The sequence below is a fragment of the Ambystoma mexicanum genome, chromosome 3p (genome assembly GCF_040938575.1).
Source record: "Ambystoma mexicanum isolate Mex_15411 chromosome 3p, UKY_AmexF1_1, whole genome shotgun sequence".
NCBI lineage: Eukaryota > Metazoa > Chordata > Amphibia > Caudata > Ambystomatidae > Ambystoma > Ambystoma mexicanum.
In genome coordinates, this window is record NC_090925.1 from 1,039,199,304 (window position 1) to 1,039,217,715 (window position 18,412).

The 18,412-nt window shown below is 44.5% G+C and overlaps 1 protein-coding gene across 1 annotated transcript in view; it reads right to left on the reverse strand.

The window, feature by feature from the left end:
• The window catches only part of TTI1 (TELO2 interacting protein 1), a 444,572-nt gene that overhangs the window by 300,469 nt on the left and 125,691 nt on the right, over positions 1 to 18,412 (reverse strand). The window contains exon 3 of the mRNA XM_069652389.1: positions 12,329 to 14,634. Within this exon, the coding sequence (XP_069508490.1) occupies positions 12,329 to 14,624 (2,296 nt within the window). The 5' untranslated portion in view covers positions 14,625 to 14,634. The remainder of the gene's footprint in view (positions 1 to 12,328; positions 14,635 to 18,412) is intronic.

The window sequence follows — 18,412 nt, forward strand, 5'->3', positions numbered from 1 at the left end:
CCAGTCTCTGTGCGGCTTGCAGCATTACCCAGCTTCTGCACTTCTACCTCACACAGCCTGTCAGTTGCTGTGAATTTAAAGCTCCTGGAAGAATGAAGCAACTTCCAAAGACTAGACCACTGAGTTCGCTCCTCGGTCCCAGTCATCTTCATTGTTCTGTTCCTCTTTCTTGTCTCAGTTGCGGTCACAGTGTCTTTACTATAATGCTGCAGAAGCTACGCAATGGATCTCACTGGGAGTAATCTCTACTGCTCCCTGCCTCTTGCTCGTCTCAGATATTAACATATGTGATGAATCCCATATGTGATGAATCCTACGGAGTCCTCACAGAATCCCTGCCTAAAGTCTCCTCCCAGGTGGCTGTCACGACCATTGGCGCTTGGAGGGTGTGGCGAAAGTGGAAGTTCCGTCGCCATTAGACGGTTCCGTCACGTTTTTTGTTTCAACGTACGGCGCGGTCTAGTGTTTCTCCAACATGGCCGCCCGCCGAGTATTTCACCATTCGGATCTCGGCGGGTCGGCGCGTTGCAACTTGCTTTCCCGTTCGTTGTGAGCGCTCAGTAGCGTTATTTCCTCTTAGCGTTTCTTCCACCCCCATTCCTGCTCTCTCTCTCTCGCTTGCTTACCCCCTTTTTTCCCTCGCTTCCAACCTCCATTGGGGCTCCCCCCCGCTGGCCGTTTCTCCTGTACATTTCCCGTGTGTTCTCTCTCTGTGGCGCCCATTCACGCTGCGGCGTTTCCTTCTTGTGATCCATCGCTTATGCCTGGAGCCGATATCCCTGGATCCTGCTTCAAGTAATCCACGCTTCTACGAACCTTCAGGAGTCTTCCTTCATCTGGTGGGGGTTTTTTGGGCCTCGGAGGCTTTTTCCCCCAATAACAACTGGCTGCCGCGGGAGGGGGTCATCGTGAGTTTTCTCTGTTAAGATTCACGGTGGCTTCTTTTCGAGACAGACCGTATCTGCTCTCAAAGAAGAAGTTTCTAAGGGAGAAACCACGTCGAAGGAGAACCCACTACTCTTCAGCATCAGGTGAGGAGGAGGACGGCACTCAGGGGGAACCTTTCTTATCAAGTGAGGAGGAGGACATTACCGACACAGCGGGCACTACAGCAGGCCAGTCACTAATCCCTGATAGCGGCTTGGGGAAGGCAGCCACTACCTGATCCTAACCCTGGGGGTGGTATTAGCCAGGTGGATCACCTGGGAGAAGGTACCCAAGGGATTAGGACTGCTCCGCTAGGAGAGACGCAGTATACATCTTCTTTGAAGGGTGGAATTTCCATGTTGCCAGAATATCTAAAGGCTTTGTATCAGAGTAAAAACTACCCACATTGTCAGAAGTGAAAATCATTGTAATCAACAGGGAAATGGTATATGTAGGAATCAGAGAATACACATCCCTACTTTTGATGGTTATGATTCCCCCTTGGGCGTGTGCTATAAAGCCCAGAATCAATCACTATTTCCTGTACAGACCTCCCCTAAAAGTGTACTTCAAAAACCATTTAAACAGATTGAGGCTTTTGGAGGAAAAAGGATTAAGAACATTAGGGACTTGCAGTCCCACAATGCTCCAATACTGAGACGAGAAAGCGGAGCTCTGAGGTGCAGAACTGTGATGTGCAAGCTGGCGGTTCTAATGCCCCACACCTGAGCAGTACTTTGAATATTTAAGCCCCCTCCAGGTGCAGGTCCTGAGAAGCAGAAGGAAAAGCAGGAGAAGTGAGCGGCAGCAGTGGAAGAAGCAGAGAGAAGATGCCAGGACTGCAGGTGTGTTATTAGCAGAGAGCGGTGCCTTGAGCGTCTTAGATGCTGGGAGTCTACCCTGCAGAGAATGCAGAGCAGGGACGCATGCTTCAGTAGGATGTCCTGTGGCAGAGAGGCGCTCTCCCTGTCCAGCGTCCTACTGTGGTGAATGGCGGTCACCGGAGCACGCAAGGGAAGTGACAAGCTCCTGTTGCAGAAAGCGCGGGCCACAGGAATATGACTTGTGCTGTCAAACGACCCGACGTGTGAAGGGAAGACCGAAGCGGCAGCAGGTTGAGCAGACGCCCAATGGAAGACCGGTGAGTTGGCCTTCATTAGGTGACCCCGGGGTGCTCCTTATTAGACCGCTGGCTGCCAACTGTCATTTTGAACAAACAGCATCCATGTGTATTACACACTTATGAAAGAATTTGTGAATTTCATTGATGGTGAAAGTCAAAAGAATTTCTTTGAAGTTTGAAGCATGCCACATTGCAGAGCACCTTGCAGTAGTAGTAGGAGGAGTTTTTACCCTGGCAGGAGAGTATACAACAGAAGGGACTGTAAGTGGTTAGTCCTGGCAGGTTAGTGGACCAGGAACAAGATAATTGAAGTACTGTGTTGTGGTAGAGAGTGGTTGTGAAAAAAGTGCACTACTGTGTTTGATGAACTGTGGTAAAACCATTCTGACAAAAACATTGTTCGGAAAAGAGGAAGGTGAAAACAGCTGTTTATCAAAGCAGATGAGTTGTATTGAAATATTGACTGACAGTGTGAAGAACATATTTTCTGATTTGTTAGGCAAGAGGTTGTGGAAACTTGACACGTATTTTGCAGAGTAATGAACTTCGTCTGATAGTGGAAAACTCAAGGAGTGAAGAATCTGTGTATGAAGCAAAACTTGAATATTGAAAGGAAATTTGTATTACTTTTGAAACAGAACTGGATTATTGAAAAGAGCGTCATTGATTTGAACTTTGAGTTGAAAAATCCTGCTTCAATCCTGCGGAAGGGAAACCAACCCTGGTTACAACAATATATGGTTATGTGCGTGAATCTAACTGTTATTTTGTTGAGTTCAACAGCCATAGGATACCTGTATGATTTTGTTGTATGTATAAGTGTGAGGGACAGATAACTTTTGATATTAGAGTGTTTTCCTTTAGTCTTAGTTTCATTGGTAGGGAAAGCCTTGTTCGGTTAGAAGAAAGTGAGGTGTTTATCACACCCGTATAATTGAATAGAATGGCTACTTGTGAAATAACTCTATCCAGTTATCCGCTTTACATTTCTGACCCCTTGCACATATCACTCTGTCTGATGTTGGGGACTGTATCAAGTAGACCTCAAAAGGGTTTGAGGAAGAGGGTTATAATATGCCATTAAGGCATGAGGAAGAGAAAGAGCATCCCTAAAAGGGAAGGGGCGTATGTGACTTCTGCTAACAATGCCATGTCATCCCCCTGGGGTTGTTTACCCCATGTGGTCCTCCCTTATATAGCCACCCCCAGGGTCAGGATCAGGTAGCGGATGCAGTCCCCTGACCACATGAGGAGAAGCTACCTCCGGGAAAAGAGTGATGGCATTGTCAGATTCATTACAGCCTTTCGAATACAATGAAAATGAAACTAGCAGGTAGTGCGATTACACAACACTCTACAATACAAATATATACAATCCCCATTAGGTTCACTGAATAGACATCAAATAACTTAGTCATGCAATCCATGGGAGTAATGTAGATACAGTAAATGATAGGATACTGTTCTTGTGATTGGATCCCAACTTTAGAAGTCCAAACCCTAAGATAAATGGGGCCTTGTCCCCAAAAGTCACAGGGTCCAACACAATGTTTCTCACAAGTAAGCATTCTCTTTAGATATAATGCAATGGGCTTGTTGTGATTAGTAGTGACAGGTGTACCTACACATAACATAGCATGTTTCAGAGGTAGCAACAGAACAGATATACAGAGGGGGTAGGATACAGAGCGGCACAGGAGGGGTAGAGCTGTACCAGGGGGCGAGGAGGAGAGGGGCGGATGGCGTCTAGCGAGTCAGGTGGCTTAAGGGGCGGCACAATGGCATAGGTGTTGAGGAGGAGAGACTCCTTGAAGAGGTGGGTTTTGAGTTCTTTTCTGAATTGTAGGAGCGTGGGGGCGAGTCTGATGCAGACAGGGAGGAGGTTACACAGTATTTTTGCAGCAGCAGATTTCAAGTCTGCATGTGTCCTGGCATCTGGTGGTGCGCTGTCTGCCAGAGATGCCGAGTTTCTCTGCGAGGTAGCTGGTTGACTTAAGTGCGACTCCCTTATAGATGATGAAGCAAGTCTTGAAGGTGATTTGTGCATGCAGTGGAACCCAGCGAAGATCGATGAGGGCTGCTGTGATGTAGTCGTATCTGCACAGACCCTTGATGAGGTGTGCAGCCGTGTGTAGGACACTTCTCAGTGGCAAGTGGCAGGGCGACCGGAGGTCTTCCATGTGTGCATTGCCCCCATCCAGGTAGGATAGGACCAGTGCTTGAATGGTGGATCTAAAGTTGTCCAGAGGGAGGAAGGGCTTGACGTTTTGCAGGTGGGAGATCCGATGACAAGCTGTCTGAGTTTTATAGCTATGTGTCTTGAAGGAGAGGTGTTTGTCAATGTGGAACCTGAGGCACTTGGCGAAGGAGGTGAGCTTTGGGTGTGAAGCCCTCCGATTTCATGGTTGATAGCCAGGTCTATATGTGCAGCGTTGTTGGTGAGTAATAGGAATTCGGTCTTGGAGGGGTTGAGCTTCAAGTAGGTACTCGACATCCAAGACTGGATCAGCGAGAGGCAGGTTTTGAGCCTACGGATGTCCTTGATGGCGTCCACTGCTTCCCGTATGAATTCAGCAAGCCTCCCTGTACTGATAAAAAAGTGTTTCAACTGTTGACACAATGCACATCATGACTTCGCTTGTACAACGATTTAATCTACTTTATTAATCTACTTTATGTTTGAAGCTGGTGGAATAGAAGAATAGTTTTCACCCTTCAACCGACTGGACTATGGCCAACCAGCCAGCCTTAAACCCTCAGCTGAGGAACAGGTCCACACCAATCAGAAAAAAACAGCAGATAAAGTTGCTCACTGGCTGTTCTATCTGAAAACGACACCGGCTAATCAATATGAGACTCAGTCCTCCACCTTCACATTGTTTGCCTGACCGACAAGCACTATAGATTGACTCCAAGCGTCATCTAGCATTCAACAAAACACCTAAAAATATAAAATCTGAATTTGTTTTTCAAGTGATATTTACCAACATACGTTTTGTTGCAGCACAACTACAAACATTCTCTCATGCCGAGCACTCCTCCACCTTTCATGAACATCCCCTTCGAGTTTGTATTCTACAAGTAGTCACTTATGGAAAAGAGCAAGATTCTGAGCCAGACTATGGGCTCAGATATACCTTTTCACTATATTCCCAGTTGTAAAGAGTTCTGACTTGTTTCATTGACGTAGTTATAATTCACCTCAAATATTTAGTTCCCTTCTTTTTCTATGATGGGGGTTCACCATAGCATGGCTCCCGCCTACTAGTCCTAACCCTTCCCACCCTTTTACCCATACCCCACAAATATACATAGATTACTTATCCACGAAGTAACTGCATCAAAGTAAGTCACTTTGATGAAACAACAGAACAAACACAGCTTTAAAATTGTACACACAATGTAGTTAATTTATATGAAGTGTGCATTAGGTCATTTTTTAATATCTACATCCAACTGTGACGAATTCTGGGAATGTGTCTCCTCTCCCTAAGGGTTAGCCACCCCTTTAGCACTAGTGAAATGAGCTTGCTAAGCTTAAATACCCCTAAAGGACAAGGCAAGCAGGATCCCACTGGGGGTGATCACTACTTACGGGACAGACAATCCCTAAACAGGGATATACGCTATCCTCCCTTGTCCCAATAGCCTAATAGTTGTGTTGGTTATATAGGAGTTATGGTGTCTAATAATGTACGTCATAGGCAAATGGCTGGTGTGGTTTCTGACCCTGTTCAGACATCATCCGAGTCTTGGAAGAGAGTTTGCGACAGACCCAACCCCTCGCTGTAAGAGGGATAGAGATCCAATCAGGATTGGTGTGCTGAGAGAGAGGTGGCCAGCAGGGCTGCAGAAGGAGGGACCTCTTCCTGGGATGTGTGTCAAGAAGAGGCAAGCACCTGCCCGGCGTAGCAGATCTAGCTGCAGCCAAACCAGCAGAATGCCAAGCGTCCCGGACGAGACACAGTCCGCAGAAGCCCAACCCCGGAAACTACAAGGCAGCAGGCGATACACCCAAGCGGAAGAGGCGCGGCGCAACGAGGAATCAATTCCAAAACCCTGCAGAAGCACAGCAAGAACAGAACGCTGGCTCCAACAGATGCAGAACACAAAGAGGAAACCGGGGAGCAGAGTAACGCACAAAGGCAGAAGGTATGCGGTCACTCCAGGAAGCAAGGTGGAAATGGCAAGTCAGATTCCAAAGTGGGGTGTCTGAAAACAAACCCCTAAGGCAGGGTAACCGATAAACAACCCCAACGTGTGGTGATCGAAGCCAAGCACCAGGGTTGGGTAACCAAAATCCGACCGTAAGGTGGAGATTGTGACCCCCGAGTCCTCAGGGAGGGTAAGAACCAGAGAAAAACCAATGAGATTCTTTGGTGGGGAACCCTAGCGAGTACCTGGTGTGGACTTACGAACCAGGGGTCCCCAAAGATAAAGGAAGACGTGCCAGCCATCATTTTCTGGTTTGGGCAAAAGGCCCTTTCTGGTATTTTTGAAGAAGTTAGGCTATTGGTTTGGGTTTATAGTGGTCAGCAATCCGGTTAGAACAGGTGTTCTGGACGGCAGCCTTTGGGTATTTTATGTTATCCTGGTGAGCACTCTTTTTACTTCTTTGCTTTCCATTGGAGTAGGGCCAAAGAACTTAGGGTCAGCTTTGGGTGTTTTGGGGAACTCCAAATAAATACTGAATCTGAAATGTCACCTTGTCAGTCCCCGATTATGACTTACCACACAACCTATCTGATTTAACTTTAAAGTGCTCTGTTGCAAGTTTAGACTTCAAAGAATATCCAATATTAAGATTTAGATCGATCACGATATAAAAATATACCATATTCATCATATTGATCTTTTGAGATAAACTACAAGATGGCTTCTTCGGACAGCCCACAGATCGAGTATAAAAGGCACCATATTTCCATCAGTTTCTCTGTTCTACACTGTATATTGACTGCTCTCAGAAAGCTTTAAACACATTTTAAATTGTGTCTGCAGCTGCTCTCAGTAATGTACTGTGGAGAATCTTGTGGATCCCCCATTAAAACCCTGCCTAAAGTCTCCTCCCAGGTGGCCAGGAGAGGGCAGACACTTCCTGACCCAATCGTGGGGGGTGGTGTGCTGCAGGAGAATCACCTGGGTGGAGACGAGGCCCAGGGTGGTGTGGGGACCTCGCAGAGAGAGACACAGTATTTCTCCTTGGAGAGGAATACTCTTACCAGAGACCTAAAGGAGGAATTGGCTTATTGCCATTTTGGTATATCTCGACCTCCTACTAAAGGATGGAAAAGTACATTATAAAGAAGTGATTCTATATAGTCTTTTATACCCCTAAATCACCATATCCTCCACAATGCCAAAAGTATACCAAAAGGAATGGTGAACATGTGACTTTTCCTGTCCCATCTGTCTCTCAAAAGGTTAAACTCCTCTTTCAATAACATAATGGGAGGAAAAATAATTTTTAAACCTTTTAAATAAGAAAACTAGATTTTTCTGTGGTTGACAGCATGTCCCAGAATCCCTCAGGGAGTGTTATGAATAAGAGGGCTGAAGAGGCATGTAGGAGCCAAGGTCAGGCCGGCCTAGTATCTTTTGGCAGGGTCAGGCAATTAGTCCTAAGGGCCTGTACCTGAAGCCAATTAACCCACCTGAGGTGCATAAAAGGCTACAGCAGGAGGGAGCAGTAGAAAGAACCTGGAGCAAGAGCGTCGACCGAGGTAGCAGTAGCAGAAGCAGGGCATGAGGCTGGCAGTTCACTAGGGAGTGTGACCACAGAAGGGACGGAGGTGCAGAGGAAGAGCAGATTTCACCTGTAGTCTCTGAGTTGGTTCTGTGCTCACAAACTCTGTTTGGCTGTGGAAGCATTGGAAGAAACTGGGAGAAACAGGCAGTCTTTCCAGGTGCACTTAATTGCTATGAAGGCAGAGCTGAAGTTGTGCAATCACCGAAGGCCCACGTGCAGAAGCAAGCTGAGGGAAGCTGGAGAAAGGAAAACTCTCCATTGATGAGGCCAGATCAGAGACCCCCGTGTTGCAGAGGGGTGTGGGTCCCATGAGTGCCTGTAGTAGTAGCAGCAGAAGAAATTAAGTCAGGACGTAGAAGCAGCCCACAGCCGTTGCGATTGGGAAGTCAGTGAAAGAAGCCCCGTACTCCAAATCATTCGGAATATCTTGCTGGTAACTGTAGCCAGCTGAAATTATACTCACATGCAAGTTAGAGCGAGTAAATGTTGTTTGCATAAGTGGGAAGTCATTTTTACAAGGGAATTGTATCACACGCTAATATCAAAGCTAAAGTACCTGCGTGAAGAAAAAGCTTCTCTTTTTTCATTGTTAGCTGTAAATTGTTGCGTGTCTCCTATTAAAGAGAAGAATGTTGCCGGTAACTCTTATGAAGTAGAAGCCGACTTTCCTGCAATGTTACAAGCCCATTTAACATCAAAAAAGGTTGCGCCCATGAAACTGTTTCCCCAATTTCTTTTGAAGCCTAACTCGGACCGAAAAGAGAGAACACACATCTTTAAAGTGGTAGTTCATTCTCAAAACAAAATTGCGTGTATCTAATTTCGTTTCCACAGAGAAACTCCTTGTAACATACTAAATACTTATGTAGCAGTCGTAGAAGTTGCTGAAGTCAAACGAAGAACAAGTATTACCCAAGCCAGTAGAACAAACCCTGTTAAAGGGAGACCAGCTCAATTACAAACTGAACACCATTGTTTTAAAGATGGTGAAGTTGTTGTAAACCCAGAGTCCTCCGATACAAGGGTAAAAGGTTATCCAAGGCAGGAAGAGTGGCAATACAGCTTTAGGGTAACTACTGGAGGCAAGAAGGTGTATATGAAGCTGGGAAAGGGAGCTGGTTACTTGTTAATAAGAACTCATTAAACTCTGCAGAGCGGTGACTGTTCAAGTTAAGAAGAAGCAGCCTGCGAGCTAAAGACAGATTTTCTGGTAGCTGCAAGACAGAAAGGAAAGGCAAAGAGGCTGCCCTTTCTTGCCATACAAGAGAAAGGAGTGCCTTGCCAACCTGTAGAGGTCGAAGAGTCTTGTTGAAGTTGCCTAAAATACAAAGTCACAGATGCGGTAGCAGCAGTAGAACCGTGGGTGTCGATACTTTTGTCAACATTTAGCAGAAGCAAAGTGTGGGGCAAGAGAGTCTGCTCTCACAGTATCAGTGGCAGGAGAGTTGCTAGAGAGAAAGCAAGCCCTAAGAAGAAGCATCCTGACAAACTCTATTCAAAGACGCTGCAGAAGTTACAAGAAGAAGAGTTGTTGCTAGGCAGAAGTGGTAATACTTTTGTCAAACTTTATCCATTCTTTCATGGAAGGAAGTTATCCAGGAATACCATTGGTTCTGTTTCCTTTGTGGAACTTGGAAAGGGAATCTTTTCATCAAGCAAAGAAGGAACTGTTACCAGTGGATTTCTTTGTTTGTGTGAACATTTGTTTCTTTGTCAAGACTTGATTTAAGATTTTCTTTTCCTTCGAGAAAATGACTTTGGAACATTCCTGTGGGAGCATTATCTGCCCAGGACAAGTAGAACTTCATCCAAGTGGAATTAGCAAATTTGAAAATCAAATGGTACATTTGATCGATTTCGGCCAGTACAATTAGATCGATTTTTAAAAATACTGAACATGTGGAGCGGGGGTTGCGGGGTTGTTCCCCGCTCCCTATGGTAGTTATTTTTTGGCTTGGGAGGTTGCAGGAGTGTCCCGCGCTTCCTCAACATTGGAGGCAGGGGACAGAAAAGACAAGAAGGAAAAAGGGACCCTACAGTGTCGGATCCGACACGCGTTAGAGGGACGGATCTGACGCCGCAGGGGTGCAAGGGAAGCAGTGGCGAGCAAGCAAGTAAGTAGGGGACATTTTGGTTTGTTTGGCAGAAGTGCAAAGCGATTCACATCGACATTTACTATGGTCAATTTGCTGCAAAATCATTACACAACCCAAATCCATTCAAGACATTGGTCATTTGGTAACCTTTTCTTTATGTTTATTTGTTACTTTGAATGTTTCTGTTGTTTGGTGTGAGGATTCGTTTTGTGTATGCTAGGTGGTTTTCCCTTAGATCCTAGACTAGGTAGGAAATCCACTGGTAGAGTACGTTTAGTAAGGGTTTATTTTCTATTTTTGTGTAATATAAAATGTCAAGCCTTGAGAAAACTAAACATAGTCACGAATCTCACATTACTGACCCCTCACAGTACATGGACAAATTATTTGATGGGTTATCCTTCCAGCATTTTTTACTTGGCTTAAATGTAAATGTGGGATAGATATTGACAATAGCCAAGCAGTGAAATTTTGTCCAAAAGTGTACATATTTACTAAGGTGTAAAGAATGAGTTCTGGTCTCTTACTCCACAAGAGTAAGACTCCAGAAGATGTATATTGTAAATCTTCTGGAGTCGTTAAAGAGGCAGATCATTCTCTATAAGATGTTGCTCCAGTCATAGTACAGGAATTGTATTTCCCAAACAGAATAATTTGCAGGAAACATCAATGCAAATAAGATCAATCAATAACATGCGTTTTAGCTCCAAAAGACTTTAAAATTGCCTATGCCACTATAGTTGGCGATTTTTGGCTCAATGTTTATCGGCAGTGTTTATTATACAGCTGTTTAACTTTTAAAACTATATGGATAAGATGCATTAAAGCCACATTTACTCCCTATTAACAGGCAAATGACCATGACAAAAAAAAAAGAAGCACAAAATAAACACAAGAAAAATAAAATAAGAAACAATTTACACACAGGAGGCACACATAAGAGCCTGCTCCCTCTTTCCACCCAGACAGCTCAGTTGAACTTTTTGCATCAGTCCTCCGAACAGTGCCACAATCTAAATTGGTATAAATGACTAAATGCAAAGTCGTTATGGTTATAAAGAAGATAGGTTTTAGACTAAAATGTGTTTCACAACACAACCAAAATACCCTTTGGGTATGGAAATAGCACGTTTGCTACTTAAACAAAATAATCCTACTCCCAAATACATAACAAAGGGAGCAAAAGAATACCCAAAATCTGAAGCCTTGAGAGTTTGTGTTGTTATTGATGTTCTATTGTACAGTAGTATGACATAGTACTCATACTACGGGAGGATAGCTCAGCAGAAACATCCTCGCCTTGGAAGCAAGACGACACGGAGCAACATAGGTTTGATCCCCGGGTCAGCGCTTAGAAACCTCTGGGTATTTAAGTGTGTTATAAATATGCAACTAAGACAAAAGAAAAACAATTACACAACTAAAACAAATAAAAAACAAATTAAAGAAATTCCTGTAACAGTGCCTCGATACCTGCAGGCTGTGTGAGCGCTTTAAAAATGCAAATAAATAAATACCAGTATAACTGCACTTTGTAGTCCTAGTCCCCCTTCTTCCAGATTTTTAGGATACCTGTGCCATTAGTAAAGAAATAGGAGCCTTTTTCTGTGGCAGCAAAATAATATGCCTGAAGCTATCTTTTTTAATACAATACAGTGGTATGGGAGGGTTGCTCACCTGTTTGAACAGGGTCGTTGAGTACAAGTGTAACTACTTGAAAAAATCTTATGGGCATAACGTTTTAACTTGAAGGTCTGGCCAGGTGCATGTCACAGAGTTTGGAACTTAATGTCAGTTGTGTTCTTAATGATAGATCGATTGAGAACACTTACTAACAATAAATATTCTAAACTGAGATTATTTGGCGCAATCCCATTAAAGGGTCAAGTCAATTTTCTTCAGCTTTCGCCATTAACAAATCTAAAAATGTACAATATAAAACATCATAATACAAAAACAATTCTGTACAAAAAGACACAATCCTAAAATATGAATTAAACCTACTAAAATAATTAAAACGGTCTTCCACATCTTTTGAAAGCCAGAGGTATGACTTCTAGGTCCATGTCCTTTCCACACACAAACAAAGCGTTTGAAGTTTGATGATGGGCATTAAGCAATTGTGGCACCAATATTCAAAACCAACATCTTCACTACACTGCAGGTTCTCACAAACTATTGGCAAAATCAATAACTGCAGTAACACTTGAAAATAAAATCCAGTGACCATCAACTGGATCGATGTATAGCTTCTGAAACTGTACTTACCCTTAACCACCTCTCTCCCTGCATCCCCATTTCCGTTCACTTCCACAGACTCTGGACTGTTATCTCAGGCATGGAATCAATGCCTACCTTGAACAACCACAGATGGCAGGGAGACCACCACCTAGCTAACCGATGCATTGTAAATTATTATTTAAATGTAGAGATTACCTAAGGCCGTCAATAGGGAGTATAGTACATCCAAGAAAAGGGCAGCTTTTTGGTTGTGAAACTGGTCTAGTGTAGATAGGACATCCTGGATTACATCATCCACCAGTGTGAGTAAGGTGGCATCTGAATGTTTCAACATTGCCTCAAGCACCCTGGGGGTGTGAGGATGCTCAGCCAAATGGCGCAGCTGAAGGGAAATCTCATTCACCAGATAGTCAGAATTATGGTTAATCAAGTGAAGAAGAGAGTTGTAGCCACAGCTCTTCGATATTTCTGTCATGGCACCCAATGCTGCTTGGCGTACAAGCAGAGTTTTATCAACAGTCTTTTCTAGGACTGGGTAAAGGGTCAACACTAACAGCAATCTGAAGTCCTTTCCTAAGGCCTGGGCAAACAAGCCAATGCCCTCCAGTTGGATGCAGATCTGCCATATATTGCTGTTCATGAAACGGATTGTGGGGTGGGCATCTTTGGAAAATGGAGCTTGCCAGCTATGGGCAGTAAGTGTGTGAAGGCTAGGAGATTTCAATGTCATCTCTTTATCAGAATGTCTATCGCCTTCTATGCATGTGACCAGACACCAGTTTGTCTGGTCAGTGTACTCCTCGAGGATAGACACTGCAGAGTTTCTGAGGTCTTCAATGCTCACTTTAATGTCCCTTGGCTGGAGCACAACAACTTCAAACCCAGCTGCTCCAACAATCAACTCATTCAAGATCAGGGCAGCCTGTTTTCGGTATGCAACCGATTCTCTGTAAAGTTCCATGAAATGATCGACTAGCAGATAGATATTCCCATAGTAAGCAAGCACTCGACAGATCTGCTGAAGCAAAATAAATATACGATCATCATTAAAGAACCGGAAACACTTTCGTTGTCCACTCCCTTTGTGATGAAGGTCAGGTAAAGTGGTAGATGACTGACTTAGTGGCTCAGGAATCCAACGCCTCTCTTCTACAATTTTCACATCAGTGGCATCAAGCTCCAAGACTTGAATAAGGGCTTTGGATAGACGGCAAAGGTGGGTCACAGAGTTCAGAACCACATTGATTTTGGGCCCCAAGAGTTTCAAGTAGCCAAGCAAGATAGTTAGGGTTAAGTGTTTGCCTTGGTCATCTTGTGAACTGATCAGTCGGGGAAGGGATGTAGTCAGCGAGTGAAGATTTTCAGATAAGACATCCACTAAGGCCTTGTTCTCAGCTACAGTGCCTTTATTTGTGATGGAATGAAGTACTTCGTTTGACTTGTTTTGGACTTCAGCTTTTTCATCATTAACACATGCAACCAAGGCTTTCAAAAGACATCCTACAGAATCTACCAGTGACTGGCTGCACCTGAACAATAAATGTTGAGCTAGTTCCACAAGTTCCAATCTTACCATCCAATGTGGGTCAACAGAAACACATTCAACAATTCTATGGAGGAGGAGAGACAATTTGCTTCCTGTGTCTTTTACCCAACTGGGTTGCCTATGGACCATGAGTTCTGCAATCCGACCATGTTTTGAGTCAAGTAATTTGTCCTTTGGAATGTTTTCAAGCTGATCATCTGCCATGACCATGCCCACAGTTTTGTGCCAGACTCTGAGGGCATAGGTTGTGACCATGTGACCTTGTTTGATATCCCCCATGATAATCCGAGATAAAGTAGTTGAAATTCCAGGGAGAAAAGATGCAAAGAAATTGCCCAATTGTGCAGGATCACTGTTGGCCTTCGATCGGATATGCTCTGGACAGTCACACTGCATGATTATCACTTGCAGACACTGTAGAGAAGCAGTCTTAATTTGCTTGGATTTCTCATTCTGGGCCAGATCTAAAAGCAAAGAAACAGCACAACCAATGAGGGGAAGCATGGGCGGTTCATATAACGACTGAATGATGTCCCCATAAGCCGAATGGAGTAGAATGTGAAGACCATTAATAATGGCCAGCTTCAGTTCTTCAGATATGGCTGCTGGTTGATGACACTGAGACGGTGAAGAAAGACATAAGCAGAGTTCAGAGAAGAGCTCCCGAAGAACATCAGACTTCTTCACACAAGTAGTAGAAAGCAGGGAGCCAATGCATTCCACCACACTCTGAATAAGGCTTTCCTTTTTGTGACCTGGTGTCTTTAGAGTGAAGCGCAAGGGGAAAAGGACATATTCTTGCAGCTCTTGAAGGGCAGAATCACTCACATTTGAAAGCTTTGACTCAAGGAGTTTGACATTTTCCACTGTTTGGGCCTTTGTCAGTTGCACACAGACTGGTCGCAAGATGGCAAATGCTTCCTGTGGAGTGTCAAACACTGCCATGATATCAACCCTTGGGGAGAGAAAATAAAAACAATAATCAATTACTCTTCAAGCATTAAATCATTGATCAACAAGAAAACACAACTTTTTATTCATAAAGTGGTGCATATGTTGGGAACAGGGAGGTGCAAATGAAAGAGAAAACACTGGAAGAAAGAGAATATACAATTAGTACAAAACATTGGTGAGATGTTCAGACTTCAAAGGGGACTGTTCCACAGACCCTTTGCAGAATGTACATCTACTATTTCAACTGCACGGTCTCTGTAGACACATGTGAAAACGTTACTTGCACGTAACTGTCTCCCTGAGCCTCGTCTTTGTATGCAAGTTACCAAGTTTGTAAAACTGGAACCTCTCTAAAAGGAAGGTTTGAACTAATGAGTGCTCATGTGCCTGGCACTTCCAATAGCTGACCAGTAACAGTACAGCACATGACCCGTAATTCCATATTTTGGGCAGGCAAACTTATTTTCTCAGGCATTTTCAGCAAGAGCCCCTGTGCTTTAGAGTATACTTTCTCAAGCAAGACGTATTTCAAAGAGTTTGTTAACTACCAGGATATTCCTTTTTTAAAAAACTTATTTTAACTTGCACAGATAGTTCATTGCATTTTTCATTTTCATATTCTACACATCACTATTGTTCCACATTACATTTCCAGTACGCTAATATTACACATTATTACGCTGTAACAGAACCGGTCTCTTCCGTGTTTTCATCAGACAGAGATTGTTGGAATCTGCCCCATAGGTCTCTGGGGAGACTCCTAGCGGGCAACAGTTTGGTATACATTTCTTCAGTCGTTCGCCCATATCATGTCTCTCTCCCAGTCATTTCTTTTGGGCGGTTTCACGCTTTTCCACTTCATCAAGATCGCTCGTTTAGCCAGCAATAGACTGAGATTGAGCAGTTTACGCCACCTCAGGTTCATCTTCCCAACCTCCCCAAGCAGACACATCACAGGGTCCCATTCTACAGGATGATTAGACATGGCATCTAATGCCCCACACACCTCTGCCAGTATACTGATAAACGGGTAGATGCCCACAGCATGTGGAACGTGTCAGCGTTCTCACTGTCGCATCTGGGGCACTTACCGTCCATCGAAGGCAATATACTCTTCATTCTAGCTGGTGTGTAATGCGTTCTGTGTACAATTTTGTAATGTATTTGTCTGTAACATGAATTGCATGAGATATTGTTCGTTAATCCACAAATTTGTGTCCACTGTGTGTCAGGAATGGTATGGCCCAGATCCTGCTCCCTCTTCTCTTTTGCCCCCTGGGTTACTGATCCTCGGGTTGTCATCACAATCTTATATAGCGTAGAGGCCTATTTTTTGGAATTCCCTGCAGTAAATATATACCCCAGTCCCGGATGTATTGTGGGTTCAGCCGGGAATACACCCTAGACCTTAGCCATTGCTGATCTCATACGCAAGTTCTGCAATTTAGGTAGCAGTGTATGTCCTATTATTCTCTCGAGTTCTTCCCAATCTATGAATTGCTGATCAGGGAAGAGGTCTTCAAAGTGATGGATGCCCTTACTTTTCCAGTGTGTAGCAATTTTGGTATCTTGCGTAGGGGGCATGTAGGGCGCCTCCCACAGTGGCATATTTGGATGATATAAAACCTCCCATCCAAATAACCCTGCTATTCTGGCCCAGGCAGTGCACGTTACCAATGAGGGATCAGTGGAATGATTATGTCTGGGAAGTGTCACAACTGCTTTATTGTGCTCGTCAGTGGTTGAATATTGCGCTTGTAGATCAGGGGTGGCCCAATGTGTCGCATAGTGAGCCTGCGCCGCCAGGTAATATAGTTCAAAATCGGGAGCCGCCAACACCCCGTGTGGATATTGACAGGTGAGTTTCCGCCAGCCTATTGTTCATTGCCTTTCCACACAAATGTAGCGCATGTTCCCTGAATTTGAGAAGAGGGATCTGCCTGGCCACACAGGCACGGTGCTGAATAGGTAAAATAGCTTGGGTAGAATTATCATCTTAAGCAGTGCGAGCCTGCCCATGAGAGAGATCGGTACCGAGTGCCATCGCTCATTTTTGAAGCAGAGTGCTACAACAAGTGTCTTGTAGTTCAAGGCACGGGTAAGCTATGCTGTCCTTGCCACTTGTACACTTAGGTATTTCACTTGATTGGGGCTCCACTGTAGGCCATGAAGTACCATGGGTTTCAAGGTGGCCTCTGTCAGAGGGAATCTCTCAGATTTGGCTGCGTTTCATTTTAGACAGGAGTATTCCCCGAATTCTTTAACGGCACATAATGCCTTCCCCATGTTGCGTTCGGGGTTCTTCAGGTATAGCATGAAATCATCGGCGTATAGCGTGATGATCTCAGTTCTATCAGTTAGCTGGATCCCAAGCTTACTAAATCTGGACCTCAATAGGTCAGCTAATGGCTCTATGACTAATGCAAACAAGAGGGGTGACAACGGACAGCGCTGTCGTGTGCCCCCTGCGAGTTCTATTATTTCTGATAGTTTCCCATTGACACAGCCCCTTGCGTATGGTTGGGTATATAACACTCTAACCCATTTAATTAAGTTTGGCTCGAACCCGTAATTGTGCAAGACCCTGAACAAAAAGGGCCAATGGACGGTGTTGAAGGCCTTCTGCATATCTAATGCTAGTGCCGCCCCTTGCATATTCGTGGGAATCGAGGTCAATATGTCAAAGCAGCGAAGTATATTTGTCGCAGTAGACCTGCCCAGTATAAACCATGCTTGGTCCTTATGGACAATGTGTGGCATCAGGGGGGTTAACAGTGTGGAAATGATTTTTGCAAAGATTTTTCGCGTCCGTATTGCTCAGCGAGAGTGGTCAGTAAGAACCACATTCGTCTGGACCTTTTCCGGGCTTTAGCAGCAGCGTTATGATCGCCTCTCCAGTGGTCCCGGGTAGCTTACTCGTGCCTAGGGCTTTGGTGCAGACGGCATGGAGTCTGGGCACCAGGGTATCAGTGAATTATTTATAAAACTCAGTCAGAGGCTGTCAGAACCTGGTGCTTTACAATTGGGCAGGGATTTGATGGCTTCTGCGATCTACGCTTATGTTATCGGGGCTTCTAAAGCCTCTCTCGTCTCTGCTGATAGTATTGTGGTAGGTATGTTTGATAAGTATTCGTCTATCTCCCCCTCCGTGGCAGCACTCTGGGGGGGAGCACAGCTGGGAGTAGAAGTTATAAAACACTTTTTCTATCTGTTTCTGGTCTGTTACTACTGCCCCATCTGGACGGGTTATGCAGGGAATATGAGTGCTACCCCTCTTCCCATATTTGCCAGGAGCCGTCCTGGCTGTTCCTGTTCGTCATACCGTCTTGCGGCGGCTGGCTTGTCAAAATAACAGACTTCCCGATCCGCTGCTGCCCTGTATTCCTCAAGTTGGGTCTTAACCTAGTTTAGTTTGTGGACTGGGGTCTGTGACATACTCCTCCTGAAGTCTAGCAATCTTTTCCTCCCGTCTTTTCAATTCTCTACGGATATCTTTAAGTACCCCAAATTCAGTGGACATAGCAATGCCTCTCATATATAGATCGAAGGCCTGCCACGGTGTCTCCCATGTCTCTACCGTGCCCTCATTGTGTTCAAAATATTCATTGATGTGCTGGGTCAAGTTGTTCTTATATACATGATCTGACATTGCTGTGGCTTTGAACCTCCATGGGGGCCTTTGTGATGCAATTTCAGGGATTAACATATGCATCAGGATCGGAGAATGACCCGACATCATTCTGGGTAGTTAAGTAGCCTTGGACACCCATCCCAGCGCT